The sequence below is a fragment of the Strix uralensis genome, chromosome 2, assembly GCF_047716275.1.
Source record: "Strix uralensis isolate ZFMK-TIS-50842 chromosome 2, bStrUra1, whole genome shotgun sequence".
Taxonomy (NCBI): domain Eukaryota; kingdom Metazoa; phylum Chordata; class Aves; order Strigiformes; family Strigidae; genus Strix; species Strix uralensis.
In genome coordinates, this window is record NC_133973.1 from 79,800,916 (window position 1) to 79,823,006 (window position 22,091).

The window sequence follows — 22,091 nt, forward strand, 5'->3', positions numbered from 1 at the left end:
AGTAATATCGGAGTATTGATACTTGAAGTAAGAAAGTGCTTTGTCTTTGGGAATCGTTAGAAAAGGAGCCTGTAGAGGCGTGGGCAGATGTGGTGCTCTGACACTCTGCTAGGCAACATTCACACATCTGTTAATTGGAGAAATGTAAAGAAGAGTTATAGCCAGCTTTTCATCTAAGGATCCAGTTTGTGTACAAAGAAGAGAGCAAAACTATATTAGTTTTACAATATCTGTTGATTTTCTGAGTATCATTTCTTTCATCTGGAAGGACTGGCACAACTGAAAGAATAACTACCAGAAAAACAAAATCAAGAAGAGGTAGAACTATCAAGGAGATAACAGTGAGAGGCAAAACACATTTAATCAAATATTAAGACTCTATTAATGAAATAGAACTACTAAGGTTTCTAAGGAAATTCGAGTAAGAAATACAAAAAATATTAATGTGTCCAAGTAAAATTGAAACTTGTTCATTTATGTCTGTTGTTGTCACAAAGGGAAAAAATGAAAAAAAAAAAAAAGGAATAAAGAGCTATAAATGCCAGCAGATTGTACCATGCAGTCTATGAGGCTGAATGGTAATTCTGCAAATTCTGCATCACTTAATTTTAAGAAGCTTACAGTTCACAAGCTCTGAGTCAGTAGTGGTTCATGAACATTGTCATGCTAAAGGTTTTACTCAAAGCTACAAATCTTGAGGTGCTAATCATTTTAAAGAGTCCAAGTTTGGGATGTGGGCTTTTTAAATATCCCTTAGGCAGACAGACATAGATTAAAATGTGAATGTTTTGCTCCTTTTCTAATTAAAAACAAATTATATGTGCTTATTTAATATAGTGGCAGTGATTTGATTATGAAAATAGATGCCCTACTGTCATCTTTGCCTAAAACAGAGATGAGACAAGATGCTGAATTACTGAAAGAGCAGCACAGGTAAGTTCTGTCTGTCATGATAATGCACTTACAGTGCTTTCATATCAAAATTATAATTTACTGATGACTACATAAGGTCTTTGGAAACTTGACTAAGCATTCCAGTTTTAAAAGAAGTTGTTGATTCTATGGCTGTATGAACAACCTGTTCATCTGCCTTAGCATAATGTATCTTTACCTCTTTCTTAATAAATTAATTAGTAATACCTAATGATTTTCCAGGCTTATCCTTTGCTGTGAGAAGAGTGATAACAATTGGTATGAATAGAAATGGTGATCTGGAGTTAGAAAACTTGGGAGTCCATACGTTTACTAAAATGTTAGAAGTAGTTTCACAGATTAGAGCTAAAAGAAGCCCCCACTAATTTTCATTATACCTGTATAACAGTTTCTGGTTTAGCAGTGTCATTCCTGACCACAGCTAAATGCACTAGATTACATTCAAATGTAAATTAATAAGGCCCACTGGCACCTAATTCCTTAAGAAAACCTGAACAGACTGTCATCAGCTAACAGATTTACACTTGGCGAGCTCACATTAGTGTCATTAGTGTACTTACTTGTATGTTGGCTCCTTGTGTTGGAAACATTTAGAAAGTGAATATGCCCTAAGTAAGTGCCTTCTTTTGCTGTCATTGTTGATGAATGAGACCTAAAATACCAATACGTGCATCTGTGAATCCTGTCCTCTTTGTAATTGGATACTAACAGTAGATGTTTTTAATTTAAGTTTAGCTGGGGCAAGCTTTCTGGAGTAGACGTATACATTTTTTAAAAGGACATATGATAACACAAGAACCATGATGAAAATAAAAATTTTTGTAATGCTATTTCCAAATCCTTACTTGTTTTTATTGGTAAAGGTGCTGTACTGTGCTGTGCCGATGGACTGGCCCTGTTGTTGAAAATACAAGGAGTAAAATCAGTAGTGGCCTGTTTTAAGTGGCTAACACCTTTTCCAAGTTACACTAATAACAGGCAGTACTATGCTACTACCATGTTGGAGGGAGTTTGACACACTAACGGTACTCACATTTCTAGGTATATTTTCTGTGGAAAAGAAATTTTGTGTATTTACAGCACATGATTTTTTTTTTTTTTTAGGTGAGGTTTACTAACATTTCCTTCCTGTAGGTCCAGAATACTTTAACTAGGGTTTCCTTGACTTACTCTAATCAAATTTTTCAAACTAAATTATTTTCTGGAATGCATAAAGTTAATCGATCCTATCAAGTTTCACACTTCTCAGTTGCCATTTTTCCCATTGTTTTTTTAAAATTATGTCACTGCCAGCACTTGGCAAATCTGATGATTCTAGGTATTGGTGAAGGAAATTATAGACCAGTGACAAAAAGGCCATTTTAAAAATTTTGCTGCATGTTTTCCTTTTATTTTATTAATTTTGTTATGGAGTATGTATTTAATCCATAACCAATATGGAACCATGTAGTGCTAAATTTTTAATTGCTGTTCATGTTTAGCTTTCCTAATGATATCACAGGGAGCAATAACGATTACTGCTTGAAATGAGGAAAATGTCTTCGTGAGCAGTAAAATCTAAAGTGCCTCTGATATTACAAATTTGTGACTAAAAATGTTTGTTATTTCCATAATTCATTTCAGAGTTTTCATGTCACTTATCAATTTTTTTTAACAGTGTAATAAAAGTTGATCCCCAACAGAATGAACCATTCTATGATGTTATTGCTATTGTGGATCCATTGACAAGAGAAGCACAGAAGATGGCTCATTTATTGATTGTAAGATGGTGGTCATTTCTTCTAATTTGCCTATTTGTAGTTTAATTTTTACTAAACTTTTTCTAATTTCCATGTACAGTGTAGTAAAAGGGTAAACAAAATGTAGGTACTTTTAAAAATATATATTGTTTAAATTAATATTAAAAAGTTGGGCATGATCTAATTCATCATTGTAAGTACCTTATTTGCAATTAAAATTCAGATGCCCCATGAACCAGTCCTCTTAAAAGTGAGTCCATAAATGCTCTTTATAGTCAATAGAAGGAAAGGAGGAGATTGTCTGCGTAATATAGAGGGAAAGGATCTCCCATCTGAAAATCTTAAGAGGCATATGCTTCTTTCCATTAAACCAAATAACCTTAGTTTTCCAAGGTACCTAAATGAGGTGGTCTAAATCTGACCTGTAATATCATCATAAGAAGATTGGACTATAAACCTTTCAGCTCTTGGAAGGGTATTTCTCAGTTGATTAATGCTACCAAGTGAATCTAGAAGTCTTCCATTGTGTGTAGTTATGGATCATCTAAAGAGAAACTGTCCTAAAACATAGCTCCTAAAATGATTTTCTTTTTTCACTAGCTGCAGAATATCACTCTAGCTCAGGTTCCTTTATAGTTTCCCATAAAAATGTAAATTTTGTCTTCTTTTTATGGTCTGTTACAATTCTGAAGCCTATAACTTGATTTTTGCTGCATCCTGTTTTATCTTTTTCTCTGCAGTAATTATGAAAGTTTCATAAATTCTTACATTGCTTTTTCCCCTCCCATTTTCATATCCTTTTGTGCCTTTTGTATCAGATATTGAAGTATCCACTCATTCTTCATACATAATAGTGAAGCAAAGTAAAACATTAAAAAAAAAATCATGAAAATTCTGGTATTTCAAGACTCTGAAATACCAGCTTGTCTCTAGAACCAGATCTTTCATTTCACCATTCTCAGTTGAAATGAAAGCTTGATATTACCAAATGAAAATATTTTCATTTTTGAATTGACTGAAAACTCCCTCCATTCAGCCAGAAGTTCATATTATGGTAGGTTGCATCAAGGATCTTGTAGCTCAGACAAGAAGCCTCCATTCCTCCTAGCGCAACAGGCTCCCTAATGAGCAATATCTACCGTAACGCATGCCTAGGCAAGTGACTCCCATGGTCTGCCAAGCTGTTCACCCATCACAGATCCTACTTGTTTCATAGGAGCTATAGTCTTATTCAAGCCAACCCTTAGGAGAGAATAATGAAATGCTGTTGAAACTAAACAAATCAGAAATACTTTATTTTTTTAAATGAAAAAAAAAACCAAACTGAAAATTAAAAAAAAAAAAATCTAATCTGGAAAGACACCACCTCCTGGTGTAGAGACAAAACATGCATATATATACAGCGAGCCCCAAACTCAAAGTTTCTAAATGGATGCCTTTCTGATTATCTTGCTCTATATAGGTGACTTAAATAATGTAAACTTTAAGCACTGAGGATATATCTATATTTCAAGGATCTTTTTTTGAATAACATAATTGGAGTAGTGCCCAGTATATTGGGATAGTAGCTATTCATGGTGCAGAATTTGTGTAGTAGCTACCATAGCAAAACACATGATTCTTGCCCTAGTCCATGTTGAATCATGTCCACATTATGATTTTTTTTTACCCTGGTAAAAGCATGCTATTAGATTACTTTGTGTCACTTAATAGTCACTTCAAAGAAATCTTTTGCTATATTTTTTTAAAATATAAACAAAATGTTACTCATATTAAATGGAAATGAAATTGAGAAGGTGTAAACAGCTGTAGGTAAACTAATCTAAACTTTACTGCTTAGTCTGAGAAAGTGGCAATTTAAGGACAGAGGCAAGGTATGAGTCAGAGCATGAATGACAGCAGAGCCAAGGCTTTTATCTGTTTTTAAAATATATACTGGATTGTATCATAAGAACTGCTCTATATCCTCTCCAGGGGGAGGCAGGCAGAATTTATCATATAACCCATATATTCCCTTTTTCAAAAGTTTTGTCATAGACTTCAGCATCAAATATTTCCAGACAAGGCAACAGTCACTGTCTACAGTAGATCTTTAAATCAGGCCATAATTTGACCAGAGTTGGACCACATCAGTTTTCAGTAGAATACATGGAACAGCTATCTAGTCCCAAAGTTAGGAAGGTGGTCCCTAAGGTGATGTGAAAAAAGTAGAAATTCCTTCTTCTAAAAATGAGGACAAATTGAAGAGGGTTTTTTTTCCATCATGGTTCACCAAAACCAGCTGTTGTGGTTTAGGTCCAGCTGTCAAATAAACCAATTCCCCCACCCCTCCCTTCTTCCCAGGCTCAGCTTTGCTCCCAGTTTCTCTACCTCCTTCCCCCCAGTGAGGCAGGGGGGCAGGGGATGGGGGTTGCATTCAGTCCATCACCCATTGTCTCTGCTGCTCCTTCCTCCTCAGGGGGAGGACCCCTCACTCTTGCCCTACTCCAACATGGGGTCCCTCCCACAGGAGACAGTCCTTCATGAACTTTTTCAGCATGAGTCCTTCCCACAGGGCTGCAGCTCTTCATGAGCTGCTCTAGTGGGGGTCCCTCCCATGGGGTGCAGTCCCTCAGGAACAGACTGCTCCAGCGTGGGTCCCCCATGGGGTCACAAGTCCTGCCAGCAAACCTGTTCCAGCGCAAGCTTCCCACAGGGTCACAGCCTCCTTCGGGCACAGCCACCTGCTCTGGTGTGGGGTCCTCCACAGGCTGCAGGGGGGCATCTGCTCCACCAGTGACCTCCATGGGCTGCAGGGGCACAGCCTGACCCCTCACCACGGATGCAGGGGAGTCTCTGCTCCAGTGCATGGAGTCCCTCCTCCCCCTCCTTCTTCACTGACCTTGTGTCTGCATAGGTATTTCTCTTACATCTCACTCCTCCCTTTGCTGCAGGTTTTTCTCCTCAAATATATTATCGCAGAGGCACAGCCACCATCGTTGATGGGCTCAGCCTTGGGCAGAAGCGAGCCCCACTTGGAGCCAGGGGAAGCTTCCAGCAGCTTCTCACAGGAGCTGCCTCTGTATCCCCTCCCCCGCTACCAAAACCCTCCATACACAAACCAAACACACCAGCTGAAAAAATACTATAACATGGTGCCACTGAACGAACTACATGTCCCCTAGCCTAACTGCTTTACTCCAGCAGTATGTAACTCTTAGGATGATCTACTTTTTTTTTTTTTCTTGTTCCAGTAACTGTCAAAGAACTCAAAAATGTGGAGAGAAAAATCAAACCTTTTGTTTTTTCCTATCAATTATCTTTTGCTTTTTTTCTTTGTTCATTCTGTCTTCAGGGAGAAACTCTTACTCCATCCCTAAAGTGGTAGGAATCTCTGAAGGACCTCTTTTGATAATGTAGTCTGATTTCCTATGTAACATGGGTCATAGGACTTCTTTTTATCAATTAGTATTTGAAGTAGAAATAATTTTTTTAATCTAGTCCTAATTTAAATATTATCAAGCAGTTGAATGCAGATCACAGCTCCTACTAAGATTTTCTAGTGGCTAGTTAACCTGACTGTTAAACTTAGACTTGGAATTGCAGATTTTTATTTAGCTCCATCCTGTAGGCATTCATCTTCTCATCATTTTGCCAGTTCTGTTGAAGACTCTATTATAAGAGTTTGTTTTCAGTGTAGATGCTTTGTATTATGATGATGTTCACAAACAATTCCAAGTGGTTGAATGATGGTTTTCAGATGAGTTGTGGTAACTTACAGTGTTTTGCAAAGTGACTGCACATGTAAAATAAAACTTTGGTTTAAATAATTTTCAAGCCATGTAAACTGAAGGAATTCAGCCTAATTTCAGTTACAGTTTGAAATACTCTCTGAACAAAACTTCCATTTTCTTCTTTGCATTTTCTTAATTAAACAGACTGAACTCTTCAAATACCCTGAAATAAAAAAGGCTTTCCAATCTTGTAACTATTTTCATGTATTGACTTGATCACCCTGGCTTTGGTGTCCTCATGAGGCCAAAGTAACAGAACCAAATTCAGTATTCCAGAAGTTGCATTGTTGGAAAACAGTGATAATGCATTCTTGTCTTGATATTTCCTATTTAAATTCCTTTAAAATGTTAATTAAGAATGGCATTATTCTTTTGGCTACAATACTGTATTAGATTTCATGGTCAGCTGATTAATTTGGATGATACCTCAGTCTTTTTCAAGATCATTTCATTCTGCGTACAACCACCCATCAATGCAGATTGCTGAAGTATCGTTCTTACTAATGGGATGAGGTTTCTGTCTTGTTTAAGATAAAGTCCAATACGAGTATACATAATTTTGGATGCAACATCATTATTTGAGAAATGGTTTTCTTTAATGTTGAAAATTCTGGGTATGTTTTAGCAGATGAGTCTAGCTAGCACTGGTTGCAAATGCTTTTTGTTCTGAATGACAGATAGATGCTTGAGTCACTTGGACCTCTGTTTTAATTTTGGTGGTCTTTAACCCATGTCATGTCATACTTTCACTTCTTATGCTTTCAGTGCTGTTTAAGTCCTTGTTTCCTGCTTCTTCACTTGTTCTCACCCTTATGCCATTCCCTAGTCTTTGTTTTTTGCTCAGTAGTTTTTCTGTGATGGTATTCAGGTGACACAAAGGATGAGAATGAGAAACTAGGAGCCGAACAGGTCCCTAGGACTATGTAAAGTTATAGCACTATAGTAAAGACTATGTGTAGCCATAGGTTGAACTGAGGAAATAAAAAAAAATAGTTATAATAAAAGAGAGATTTAAGGATGACCATTGTCTTGCTCTGTTCCCAATTTACTTGCCGTTATAGTAATTTTAGATTTTAGCCTTAGTGGTATCAGTATTTTATCTGAGCTTTAGTATCTTATTTGCTTTTCTAATATCCATAAAGGTAGACACAACTGCTTTATGCATTCAGATAAGCACTTTGTATCAGAAACCACAGAAATGAAGGTAACTTGGTAAGTGTTTTTAAGAGTGCTTTAAAGAAATGAATAACTTCGGTAACTTTAAACAAAATAGATTGCTCACAAAAATAAGAAAAAATACTGTCCTAACGTTATGGTTCCTATATAAAAGCATCCAGAAAATTAGTATTTTAGAAATGAACATAAGAAGAAACTGAGAAAGAAGTAGAAATGTTTTAATTTACTGGAATGTTTTGAAGTCGATGGAATAGTTTAACACATCATTAATCTTTTGCTGACATTTAAAATTATTAAGTATTAAAATAATTCTCTGAGCTTTACTATATCCAACAATTTTAATAAGAGTGAAAATAATTGGTTTAAGATTTGCTATTGAGTAAAGGGCATGTGTTGTACTTACAAACGTATAAACTTTAAAGTGCTTTGAAATCTTCTAGAAAACACAATATAAGAAAAGGTGATAATACAGTTTACCTAAGCATTGGAAAATGGGGATAGCTGCTCTTTAAAAAACCACATCACTAGGGGAAAACATTAACGTTTTGACTATCAAGAATATCGTGTGCTAAATCATGCAGTTTTAGAAAAGGTCAAATCTTTATTTGGAATATCTGACAGCTTCCCTTAATATACAGGTATATTTAGAACTTTAAAATGTTTGAGATTTCTACTGAAGCTTGAGAAATGACAGGATATTGCAAAGATAACTTTAGCTTATTTTCAAAGTTTGATTACCAAGAACCATTTTTTTTACACTGAATTTTTTTTCTGTAGGTACTGAAAGACATTATCAATGTGAAACTCAGGTTGTTTTTGAACTGCAGATCTAAGCTGTCAGAAGTGCCACTGAAGAGGTAAGTAGTTTATAGCTTTTCTTACAAATATATGATCTCACTTGGTTCAGACAAAACAGCCTTAGCAGCATATATTCCCTTAAAAAATAAACAGTTGTTTGTGTTTCTGGATTCTTTTGTTGCATTAGTTACTTTCTTTGAACGTAAGTTGAATGTGACTGAGGCAGTTTCATTTGTCTAGAGAAAAATTTTAATTCTGAAGTGTCAGGCATGGGGTCACAGAGTACTGATCTAGTCCTTCAGATTCACCTCTCCTAAACAATCCTTAGAGAAATCAATGGAGAGTCTTGCATGCCAATGAAAACTTGCAGAGGGAAATGTCTGCCTAACTTGGTCAATTCTTCCAGCCCACTTTCTGTGTAATGAATTTTACAGATTAAGTACACTGATACTCATCTGAGTAAATGGACAGTCTGCATTTGACATCTCATTATAATTCGTTAGGAATGTTATACCCTGAAAGTACCTGCCTTAAACTGAAGTTTCTTTTAACAGGCTGTAAGGACCAGGGTTCACTAATTTGGTTATAGATATTTACACTGAACTCTCCAGAGAGGATTCCTTTCCCTCTAAGAGAAAGGTTTAAGCACTGCCATTCCTTTGGCAGATATTGTCCCTATAATCTTATTAAGAGAGAGTGCTAGTAGTCTGCACTTGTAGGTGCTAGTGCCTGGTTCTTTCCCTGTGCTTGGGAAAGGTGAAAGGAAGAAGTTTTCTGGCATCATTTAGAGCAGCTGTGGCTGCCCCCTCCCTGGAAGTGTTCAAGGCCATGTTGGGCAGGGCTTTGAGCAACCTGATCTAGTGGAAGGTGTCCCTGCCCATGGCAGCAGAGGTGGACTAGATGATCTTTAAAGACCCCTTCCAACCCAAACCATTCTGTGATTCTATGATCTGTCCTGCGGACAGGTCATATTTTCCTTACAGCAATGGTTTCATATGAAATGCATTGATATACTAGCCCAAATACTTTGTAGGAATTGTGCTATTCATGATGGGTACAGGAGAAATTTTTCATAGTAGTTAAATGTCCTTTTTTTGTTTCCCCCCCCATGTGAAACACTGTGCTTGCTGCTTTCATTCTCTCCATTTTCAGTGCTTTCTCTGTTCTGATTCTTTGCATTTTGTTGAATATCAGTGGAGGAAGGAAGAAAATCATCATTATTTTGTTGTTACAAGGATCTTTTACCTGTGGAATAAATGGAGTAAGAGTTGGGTACAAATAGAGAGACCTCTCCTTTCCTCTGCTCTCTGTCTTTGCTGCTGCTAGTGTCAGGAGCTGTTCCTAAAGCCTCTTTTCTTCTAGCAGAGATTAGTCCTTCTGCTTAGTTTAGTGATACAGATTCTGAGAATCAGACAGTTCACAGTCAAGGTATTTAGGTGCACCTCTTGGGTATTCACCTTTCCAGCCATTAAGAATGTTAATAGGAACTATGCATTTTCACAGCAAAAAATTATCAAAAGCAAATAGGTCTGTGTTCATCTACCAGCCCATTTGAGATGCTGTAGGTATTGTCTGATGGTATTCCAAAAGAATAGGGAGCTGCTGTGGTTCCAAACATCATTAATTTGGTAAACATTCACTATATTTTTAAAGTATTTTAGAAGAACTTTATGTTTGGAACTTCATGCTTCAGTAAATGTATTTTTTTTTAACACTTCTTTTTCAACAGCTTCTATCGTTTTGTTCTGGAACCAGAATTAACTTATGGGATCAACAAGCACCTTCCTTCTGAACCTGTGGCAAAATTCCTAGAATTGCCAGAATCACCCCTTTTGACTCTAAACATGATCACTCCTGAGAGCTGGTTGGTTGAAGCAGTAAACAGTTCCTGTGATCTCGATAACATTCATTTACAGGATGTAAGTACTAGTTTGTAAACATTATAAAACTTGCCTTGGACCTTCTACCTCAAGAGGGAAGTAGAAATCTTGTGGGATTTTTGTCTCTTGTTTTTCAGAAATGCTTTCTGTGGTAATTGATTATTTGGTCAGTATTTTACCATTTTTATTTTCATTACCTTTTTTTCTCATTCTCTCTTATTTAAAAACCCCAAGTCTTAAAGGAAAGCAATGAAACAGAAAAAAAATCAGAATGCAGAATACAAGTAAAAGCAAATTATCTGCTGTGTTGAGCTTTATAATGTTCATGGAAATAATCTTTTTTCAGATAAAAATAAAGCAATTAAGGAATTCTGTATATTAGCTTTCTATTTCTCTTTATTTTGTAAATATTTTTTGTAATAATAGGTTTAACCTTGGTAAATCTTTAAATAAGCCTAAATATATTGTTGTTTATGACTATGGATTAAAATATATTTGACCATTTTTTAGTTCACAATTTTTTAAATTATATTTTTAATCCCTCAGCTCCAAAATCATTAGATTTGTTTCAGTCACTAAACCTATGCAAAATATTGAAGGTCTTTGATCCACTAAAGCTGTATATTTGAAAGGTATATTGTGAAAATAAAGGCTGGGATTTACCTTACCAAAGCTGAGATGCCTCAGCTTCATCAACAGTCAGTGGAGAGGAGGTCCCTCCAGAAAGTGATACATCCTCTTTACCTTGGGTACCTATTTTAAAACTGAATTAACTTCCTTCTGGAAGTGCTTTTCTCCTTTTTTTTGACAGCTGAATTTAGGTGAGGTAAATCCCACACGTTTATTGTTGTAATAGGTTGCTTTTCCCACATAGTTAAATGACATAATTTATTGACGAAACGTTCCTTCCACAGATAAAAGGGACAGTTATAGCAGAATACGAACTAGAATATATCTTGCTTGAAGGACATTGCTTTGATGTGACAATGGGACAACCTCCTCGAGGGTTACAGTTCACTCTGGGCACAAAGAATAATCCTGTCATGGTTGATACTATTGTGATGGCCAATCTGGTAAGTTTTAAGCACAGAAATAGTCATTACAATATCTCCATGAGAATTCTTTATAAGCTTCTTGTTCTTTAAATCCATTTCTCTGGGTTGCAAGTTTAGTAACGCTAAAAGCAACAGGAGTATCCTGGTATTGAGACCATCTACAAAAGAAGATGGGCATTTCTAATTTGCTGAGCTTTCCTCCACTCCTCTTCTGATCCCATGTAGGTCTGGATATAGCCTAATTTTAGGTCCTTATCTGAAGTGCCTAAACTGGGAGTCTAATTTCCTAAAGTGGATAGTAGGAGGTAGTTATATTCAGATGGAGGTTCCACCAACAGACTTAAGGTGTGAATCACATTCTGATTAAAATAACCATTTTTGTTGCACAGTGATCCAGGCAAAAGAAGGTTCCTAGTTTAGATGCTTCAATTAAGTGCTTAAAGCCTCTGTGGGACAAATCCATACCTGAGAATTCCTCTGGCCATCCAAAGTAATTATATTTGGTTTTAGCAGGCTGTAGAGCAGAAGATCTTGTGATTCGTGAAGCAAAATGTTTATTTTCTATTGGATAAGGTAATTTGATAGGGAAAGATTACTTTTGATGCATAAGACCAGTTACCTATCTGCTATTTGCTGTTCTCTGTAAATATTATATCATGAGGAATAAAATGCTTAATAAACTGAGTCTTTGACTTTTACTCAACAGTAGATGATCAGCATGATGAAACTTTTAATGATTCTTCACGTTCCAAAGCTTGCTTCATCTGGCTCTCACATAATGATAGCTGTATGCAACGTTCCTTAATTGGGAAGAAGCTGTGCTGACTTGGAAAGTTGTTCCAGACAAAACTTTCAAGTTTAGAAGAAACTTTTCAGTTTAGGTTCAGTTTAGGTTCAGTTTAATAATTTATTTCTTTACTGATCACTGTTCTAGGTGAGAGATTTTGTGTACAGCTCAAATTCAGCTAGAAACAAAAGGACCACTGAAAGGCATTAATATGGATACACAGGAAAGGTGATACTTGGTTGCATCACTGCCATATTACTTCCAGGGCTAGTTTGACAGTAGGTAATTGGTTACTAGCCTTGGCTGCAATACCAAATGTTGGATAATTGATGTTTGTATATGTACATGGTTGATTCAGAAATGCTGATAGAACAAGTGACTTCCTTTCCTATTTTTCTTAGGGTTATTTTCAGCTGAAAGCAAATCCAGGCGCTTGGACACTGCGATTGCGTAAAGGAAGGTCTGAAGAGATCTATCAGGTTTTTTCGTGAGTATTAATCCATCTTTTGGAAACATAATTATAACTGAATCTGAAAGTGCAACGTATTTTGAAAAGTTCTGACAGTACTGAAGGAAATTCAGCAAAAATAACATGAAAAAAATAGAACAAGAAGCAAATGATGATTTAAAATTTATGAAAGTATCTTATTTTCTGATAGTGTAAGTTGTTGTTTGACTGCTCTGTGCATTCTTGAAGGCATTTGGATACGTTAACGCATAATAAGCCCAAACTGCTCAGGTAGACCTGATACTAGCAAAATCTCTTACTGTACAGCTACACAGCTACCAGGCACTTGCCCTGTCAGTTCCAAGCATGGTTACCATTATCATGCAACTGCTTGAACCACATTCTGTAGAAATGTCACTCATGATTTTGTTGATTAATATTTTGGCATTCACAACATACTTAACATGTAATTCCAAGATTATGTCCGGTGGAGCATTGCTAGCTCTCCAGCAGCATCTTGATCAGCTGGAGGAAATGCCTTAGAATTTTTTTCAGCCCTGAGGGTGCCTCTAAATGCAGTGTTCTTGATGGGTGACCTCTTTTTTTAACAGGAGCATGATATTTATTTCAGCTCTAGGCTTTTTTCTTCAGTTAATTCTGAGTGTTCCATAGTCATCTAAGAATCACTGTGGTTACACCTTCACCTTAGGATACAGAAGCACCTTTCAGTGCTGCACCCTGGCTGCATGTTGACTGCACCACATTTCCCTCTCTTGGGAGAACCCTTTGCATGGGAAGAAGTCACGTTGTACTCCAGTAACTGGCGTTTAGTTGCCACCTTATATGGCTTATAGATCTGCAGTTTTCATGGTCGATTTTCATATGAGGAACATATGCTAGCCATCTTTCCAACTACTCCTTGGAAGAATCATCTTTTTCTCATGTTTTATGTAAGAGCATAGATCTGTAGCATATGAAGGCTTCCTCTTGAAGCTTTGGATCCAATCCCTTCTAGAGGAACAGTATTGTTTTATTGTATTTCAGCTTCAGTTATTTCCCCAGCCCTGTAATTCTGTGGGCTGAAACAGGTCTATTTCTTATAAAATATTTATTATTACTTGGAGTTCAGGAACACATAGTACCATATGATATTTAGTCATCAGCTACTATTAAAAAAAATGAAAAAATTGATGAACATCATTGCTGTTTTGAATATTTAGAAAATGCATCAATTTCAGTGTTACAGGAAGAAATTAATGGGATATTAGGTTCATTCTATTTGTTTGCAATTTTCAATTTTTTTTTCCAGAAACTACTCGCAATCTGTTGAAAAAGCAGAAAAACATAGTCTGTATCCTAAGAAGTTCACTTAATCTCCACCAGCTGTAGCTATATCATTTGTCTAATTTAACACTCAATTCTTAAGATATATAAAGGGATTTATGAAAGAGAACATGGTTAAAAAAAATAATGTAACGAGCTGTAGTTGAATTAAAAAATGAAACAAAATGAAACAAAACCACTCAACATTCTAGGCTGAATCAAAGGAAACTTAAATCATCTGCTGTTTAAGCTTCCTGATTTTCCCTTATAAGTAATGAGCTTAATTGAGCTCAGCTAAAGTTAATACTTGATGAGGAATCTAAACAATAGTGTTTATTTCAATTAATTATTACAAGGAGTAGGCTTAGAATACCACAGCTAAAGTATGTTTGGGAGGCCGTACCAGGATCTTTGTTATTACTTTTGCTGATATCAGTATTAATAGTATGGAATTGCTATCAGAATTCAAGCAACTATTTGACAGGATGGAATTTTGCCAAGACGTATTACAGTGTATTCTCCATCCTTGTATAATAGTCATATCCTTTCCTGTTGAACTGTGAGATGACCTGTTTTCTTTGAGGCACAGACCCATACATTATGATAGGAGTTTTAGAAGAAATACAAGATTTTGAAGTTACAGCATGTTCTACACCTCAATGCATATTTGCTTCTCTCATAGTAGCATCTAACACACATGCAAGAAATTTAGTTTTGCTTTATGTAAATACACAGCTTTTGAAATAAACTTCTTTTTTTTTTTCCCTGAACACTGCTTCTAACAAGGATTATTATTTTGAAGCAGTCACACTTGTAGATTGATTCGTTATTAATAAATTACAATGAATATTAGGAAGGTGAAAATTAGTATAGTCAGCAACAGTCTGAGCACTGCCTGTTATTGGAACTTGGATTCTGTGATGTTGGTAGGAAAACAGGTATTGCAAGATAAGACTGTAGAAAATTGTTTATAGCTAAATATATGTATATAAGCTCCTGCTGAATATTTCATTTTTTAAAAAGGCTGGTAGATATAATTTATTATATTTTGATGGTATGCAGACTGCTTAACTGGAAGTTCTATCTTTTATGATTCAGGCAAGGAGTTCTTTGTTTGTTTCTTTGGTTTGAGATTTTAAAGGGCCTCCATTTATTCAACTTGAATCCTTTGGTTCTCCATATGGAAAATTGTAATTTATATTATATTGATATTTATTTGTATTTATATGTAGGTGTGTTGAGACATTTTAAAGCTGTGCCATAAATAGTCTGCTGGACATGTTTAGTTTTGTACAACAGTTATATAACAATAAAGTCATTATTGTTAACTATTTAATAGTGCAGTCAGTATGCAAGACATTTTGCAGGATTTGAAAAGGAAGTTGTGCCTACTTTCAGTGCGTTTACAAACTAAGTTACACTACCAGTGTTCAGTACCTTTTGGACAAAACACAAAATCCTTATTGGTTTTGTTAAGGGAGTTTCTAAATCATGATCCCAGTTCTTCCAAACCCCAGGTCACATTCAGAACGTTACTGACATGATCACTCATTTGTAATGTGCATCTGTTACATGAATAAAATTACAACATGCTGAGTATCATACGCACAGAGAGAGAGAAGGGAAAAGAGGTCCTGTATAAGATTCAGCACACTGATTTAGAATTAAAGAACAGTATGATTGACTCAGTTTTCTTTCAGAGAGATACCTACCTAAAAACAAGTGAATATCCTAGTCTGTAAGTAGCCATTGAGCACGTAGTTGAGTGACTAGGAATTGAAAGGAAGTACTCTGTCAGGAAAAGAAGTTACCGTAGTGTAATAGTAGGAAGTATACAAAGATGTGACTGGAAAAACAGATAAATTGGACCTTGAGACCAATGTTAAGTCTCCAAGTCACTAATGGTGACTATCACTATTTTCAGTACATTGTTCATACTGGGATAGAAATTCATCACACTGAGTGCTGTGCAGAGTATAACAATTGACACTTGGTAAAGATGGAGCCGACAGCGAGGGATCCACAGAAGAGACTTAGGGAGACAAAAGTGATATTATTAAATTTACAGCCAAATGAAACACTTTGTAAAGACTTTGGAAAATTATTTTCATCCACAGAGCTGCAGAGCTAGGTACAGAATTCATAGCATAGAGATTTTGAGGTAACTGATTAACAGTTGATTGTGGAAAAACTGAGGGCAAAAATGGGAACGCTGTGCCAACTGCTGCCATTTCTGCTATCAGCAGTTTGTGTTTGGCTCTAGTTTTCCTATTTTAGACCTTTGTAATGGCACACTTTATTTATAAAGTGGAGATCTGTGCCCTTTTACGTTGAGTACTGTACATCCCTGTGATAAAAAGACAGTTCTTGGCCGAGTGTTCATATATGCAATATTTTAAAAGTGTGAAAATGAAACTAAATCAGAGTAGAAAAGTCAAGATAATTCTGAACATCGTTTTGTGCAAGAATTGGCCATCTCTATGAAACTTAATAATTATAGGCACTTTTTACAGAAATGTATTAAATAATAGAAATTCAGTTGACTATATAAAATGCTGTAATTTTTAGATAAGTAGTATGAAAAAGATTGAAACAAGATTTAAATATTTCTGTTTTCTAGGGAAAAAAAATCAAGCCTAAGGCATAGCAGATTACTTTCTTAAACCAATTTTTTTGTATGCATAGTCTTAGCAAGAGGAAACAACATAATGTTGTTAAAAGACAGAAAGGATTGAAGGAAAAATATATGGGCTGTTGAGGTATAAAAGCTATAAAATTTGAGAATTATGTTATTACACTGTATCACAGAGTGACAGCAACATTTTTCATACTTGTTACTCAGTGGACTGCAGTACAGTTTTGAGATGCCTGAATGGCTTTAAACTGATGTTCAGTAGGGCAAATGTTCATGTGGTGCCTTGCACAGCCATATCTTTAGGGGTACAGTTACCAAAGCCAACTAGCTGAAAGTCAGTCTTTACTATCTCAGCACTGTGATGAAGCTCTCCTTAGACTTTTTAAATCAGATTTATTTTAGAAGTATATTTAATGCAATTTCTAAGATGTTTTCCGTATTTGAAAAATAAAATGTAGTTTAATATTTGAATGTAATGTATGTCTGTATAATACATGATAATGTATTCAGCTCTAGGTTGCTGCATTTTTTCATTGGTTGATAAAATTTCCTGTGAAAATCCAAATTAGAAAGTGAGGTCTACCACTGTGGGCAATGTCAAGTGATGAATAAAAGTCAAAGTTTCTGAAGTTAAGATATAATTAGGTACAAGTGAAGAAATTTTGTTTCTATAAATATCAGCAATTCTAAAACTTATACTCTAATTAAACAGAAGTAATAATGCATGTTTTAATGAGTCAGTACATCTGCCTGAGGTTTTTTTCTCCTTACAGCCATGAAGGAACAGATTCTGTAGCTGACCTGACAGATGTTACCGTGGTATTAAACAACTTCAGAAGCAAAATTATCAAAGTCCAAGTATGTAAAGAGATATCTTTTTTTGTATGCAATATTTCCTTATATGAAATATGACTAATGCTTACATGTCTTAGGCTATATTTATTTGGAACATGTATATTGAAATATATAATTTAGATTTTGTATAATTAGAGAAGAGTGTGCAAATTAATGTAGTTAATTTGATCCAATCAGGTTATACTAATTGCATGGGAGATTGTTAAATAGCTGTTAAAATAATACATCCGTGTGTGTAACATAGATAGGATTTATCTCATCTAGCTTAAGATGTCTAAGAGTGTAGTCTAGGTGCTTTAAACTCCCTCTCTGCTTAGTAGAATGAGAAAGACAGTCCAAAGGACTGCTCATCCCATCTCATGTATGTATTTAAACCAAGGGGATGACCACCTCTTGAGACATTCAGTTCTCTCCTGTGATTGGAGAGGGATTTTACATGAAGTCCAGATACCAGGGTGGAAGTTAAAATTAGGTATGTTGAATTCTACCCTAAACTATCAACTTTGTGTAAATGAAATTACATTACTTTCATTCTTAAAGATCCATAAAAAAGAGATAACAAAACACGAGTTATATTAAGGAGAAGGAACCTCATAGTATTATATGTTTTGCACTGTTTTGTAAATAACATTTTGTGTAGGTATCTTTGGTACCTTGTATCCTAATTTTAAACATTAAGAAGGAGAGAAAACAATATAAACATAAGTACAGAACGAATTTTTTAAACCACATATATGAGTCTTTTCCCCAGTCTGTAGCTGAAAGTTTCCAGAACCTGGAGAAAATTTGTAACTCTGTGGAGCATGATGAGCTTGCCTTTAAACCACTCCCTTTGGATCAAAATAGGAAAATGATTTTATGTGAAAGGTGGTACATATTAAACTTATAACTAGAATATGTAAGCTCTATCATTCAGCTGAACTGTAGAATCACTTCAGCAATACCTAGGATGTGGCTTCAGAAGCATTAGCTAAAAAAGCATATGATTTAGTGGGAACAGAAATCTGCAAGTGTTAGCTTGGCAGTATAAACGTGTGAAACTAATATGGTTATTACTGAATATGTTCAAACACTGAGTGCTTTAGAAACTATTTGTGTTTCAAAAACAATTGGGTTTCTTTTAATCAAGGAAATTAAGGTCAGCAAACAAAATTAATTTGGAGCCTTTATTAAGCATGTGGGTAAGACAGCAGAAATTCTTTCATTTGAATGGGAGATCTTATGTTTCAGCAACAGATTTGTTGCTTTCTCCTTGTGAAGGGCTTATGAGAATCAGTTTCTCTTCAGGTAAGTTCCATGCATGGCACAACACCCTGCTACCCTTCTTCTGCCAGCTAATGGCTGGATCACAAACTCATGAGGGAGGAAAATGACATACAATTCCCCACGCTTCTAGTTACTGTTTGCATAAAGAAGTACAGAGGGTTTGAACATGCTCTTTGATTTGTTAATCACCATTTAATTTTTCACAATCAATTACTTCTTATTACAGTAAGTTCTGTACATAGTTTAAAAGTATGAAGTGACATTTTTGCTGTTCAGTTCAGTAAGTAGTTTACTGAAATAGAAATTGGTAGGATGTTGGCCCAGCTCTAACCAGTAAGTACACCATAGTTAGATATCACAATTGGAGTGGTAATTACTATCAACTAACTTTCCAAATTACACAAATACATTTATTTTAATGACTAGGTACAGAAAAAGCCTGATAAAATGAATGAAGATCTCCTTACTGATGGAACAACAGGAAAAAGAGGAAATCAGGAATCAGTTACAAGGTAATGCATAATTTGCTTATACTTTAACCATGCCAGGACATGTTTATTATTACTTATAGTGTTAAGTGTTTCTTAGTTGGTAGTGATACAAATATGTAAAAAGGCTCCCCTTTTTAGGGGAAAGGACAAGCTATAATGTCTTGTACATCTCATTATTTATTTCCTTTTTAATCCCTCCTTTCCATTTCTAGTTCCTGTTTATTTTCTCCATTGGCATTATTTTTATTTTTTTATGTCAGGGAATCAATCTAAATATGAAAATCTCATCCAGTGATGTGGTACTCAGATGCATCAAACTGAACATCAGAAAAGCAGGCTATGATGCTGCTTGTCTGTTGCTAGACATAATTTATGAAAACTCAAGAAGTGATTTCGTATTTGTCAGTAAAATACCTTTTACTTTAAAGTTTGAGTTCTATAAATAATTGTAATAAATGTCTCAAGCTTTATATTTGACGGTAATAACATTGTAGTATTTCTAATTTAGGGTATACCATTGTAAAATTTTGTTTTCAGTTGCTCATAGTTATGTTGTCTGTGGATGATGTGTGGTTCAGGCTTTTTTTTTTTAAATTTTAATTTAGTTTTTATTAATAAGATACAAATTCCAATGGAATTGTTGTATCATTTTTAGGAATGAGAGAAGGGCAAAAAAGATGTTCAATCTTTGCTTAGAAAAATAATTTTAGGGGTTTTTTTAATAGTGCTGTGGATCAGAATGGGGAGTGTTGTATCATTTTCCAGGACATGTTAATTGTCCTTTCAAGAGCATTTCAATCAGATGACCTTTGACCAGCGTATTTTAGAAACAGTGGTCCAGATGCTCTCTGAGCATTCTTTCCTTGTAACACTTCAGAGACCTCTTTCACAAGAAACATTTCAAAAAGATAATGTTCTCAAGTGTGAAAATTGGGGTGCTGGCAAAAGTATTTACTGAATTCCCAATGATTTGATGAGTTATTTGTTCTCAATATTTCTTAATATCAGAGAAGAATGAGTTTGGGTCTTTAATCTGGAATGCTAGTAACACAATAAATTCATCCACTCTTCCAAGGTGATGATAATTCCTCTTCTGGACCTTCAAGGCTGTTGGGGGGAACTTAATTTGCAATACATTGTTTCCGTACTGGACTCCATCCACTTTGTGGGAAACACTCATGTTTGCTCTCAGAAAGTCTGATTTCCAGCACAGTTTATTTCTGCAGTATGCTACCAAGTGCTAAGCTGTCATGGCTGTATAATTGCAAAGAACTGAAGGTAATGCCCTCTGAAATAACCAGTTCAGAGCTAATGACTTGATTGTGTAAACAGCTTAATTCAAGTAATCATAGATCTCTTTGCCCTGAAAGAAAAAAAGAAATTGCAGTAGCTTTGTCCATAAGTACCTTTAAGCATTCAAGATTTACTATTGAGGTAAAGTCTGATTCCTCCATTGTTCAGAAGAACATCTTTGGACTATAGTTCAGCTAGTAAGAAAGGGATAATGTTGGTATGAGGGATTTAAGGAGAATGGCTTTTTCATCACTATTTTCTCTGTACCCTAAAGACTTTCGGGCCCCAAATGACTGCTGTGAGACTCAAAAAAAGGTTTTCTTCCATTTTCAGTAGCCTTGACAATGGTTGTCAGTCACAAAGTCTGTTAAAGAAAATAAAGAAAAGGCACAGCAGTTATACTTTATCTAGTAAACAGATGACCCCAATTAATGCTCAGCACACACATTTCTTGGTAGATCCAGGACTGGCTTCTGTTTCAATTTTATCATCTATCCTGACAAGGCCTCTTGTATCTCAAGTACCTGGACATTTTGAGTCTCTGTTGCTGATTTTATATTCATCACCATTTACCCACAGATGATTTTACTGTTACAATATTGACTAGATTCAGAAAGCCTTCCAGACTGCTTTACTGCAACTCTCAAAAATTTGGTCAGGGAAGTGACATTAGTTGAAGGAATTTTACATCATCTTCAAGCTTCCCACTTCCAGTTAGCCACATGAAAGGATGTATGTACAGTGGTCAAAATCATAGTTCCCTCTAAGAAAGTTACAAGGCCAGAGATCTTATGATCTTCTAGGTTTAGTCTTTTATCACAGTAGGTTGGTTCATCAATGTGCATCAAGGCACAGAGTTTGTCTGGGCTGTCTGAGGCCTCTCATCCAATAAAGTTTATTTGGTCTTCCCATTGATTCAAGGTTGTGGCTCAGGGGCGTGATTTGAAGCCTGCCATTTGTCTGTCAGCTTCTTCCTAGGAACTTGTCAAATAATCTTCCTCTTTGATATCCCAGAATGAAAATTATATCCTGCCAGCACACTGTTCCTTATAGGAATCATTGGGTGCTCTGACATGGGACACGTGCATACCATCGCACAAGTCCTTTCAGAACTGAACTGGCCTTCTCCAGTTGACTGCTTTTCCCACGTGACCTTACAGGTTAACCCAGCCATCTTCAGAGCAGCTTGTTCCATTCGGAAGATCTCTGCTTTCTGTAAAGCTTTGCATAATCAATATTTTCAAGATCAAAAACTGGTTTTCACATCTGTCTTTGTAGTCACATTAGCTGCACATCAGTTGGCTACATTATGAAGAGCTGGACATTCTTTCAGTCCTCCTATTACCAAGTATAGGAAATGGGACAAAAAGTCAGAAAGACTGAAGATTAACTTCTTGGGACTGTGAACTGCCATCTGTTTAGCCTGTGAGAACTCAGTGCTAGTTGAGGGGTTGTCTCCTTCAGAGATGTCACACCATGCAGTCAGTGCCACTCCACTGGTGTCCCTTTCGTCTGCGTTTGCTATAATCCTGATCAGGTATGGCTGTGCTCTCTCCTCTTACCATTGCTGAGTGAAAAGAATGTGGGTTTCTCAGCAGATTATTCACACCACTTACAGTGCAGCCTTCTGGGATTTCAG

General features: G+C 35.8%; 1 protein-coding gene across 3 annotated transcripts in view; it reads left to right on the top strand.

The window, feature by feature from the left end:
• Window positions 1–22,091, top strand: part of UGGT2 (UDP-glucose glycoprotein glucosyltransferase 2) — a 92,336-nt gene that overhangs the window by 57,847 nt on the left and 12,398 nt on the right. For all 3 annotated transcript variants that reach the window (XR_012627602.1, XM_074859407.1, XM_074859409.1), the window contains 8 exons: window positions 838–933; window positions 2,591–2,693; window positions 8,399–8,478; window positions 10,149–10,338; window positions 11,214–11,372; window positions 12,543–12,628; window positions 17,321–17,405; window positions 19,095–19,180. Coding sequence is in view for 2 of the 3 variants with exons in the window: in XM_074859407.1 (XP_074715508.1) it covers window positions 838–933; window positions 2,591–2,693; window positions 8,399–8,478; window positions 10,149–10,338; window positions 11,214–11,372; window positions 12,543–12,628; window positions 17,321–17,405; window positions 19,095–19,180 (885 nt within the window). In the remaining variant the exon portion in view is untranslated. The remainder of the gene's footprint in view (window positions 1–837; window positions 934–2,590; window positions 2,694–8,398; window positions 8,479–10,148; window positions 10,339–11,213; window positions 11,373–12,542; window positions 12,629–17,320; window positions 17,406–19,094; window positions 19,181–22,091) is intronic.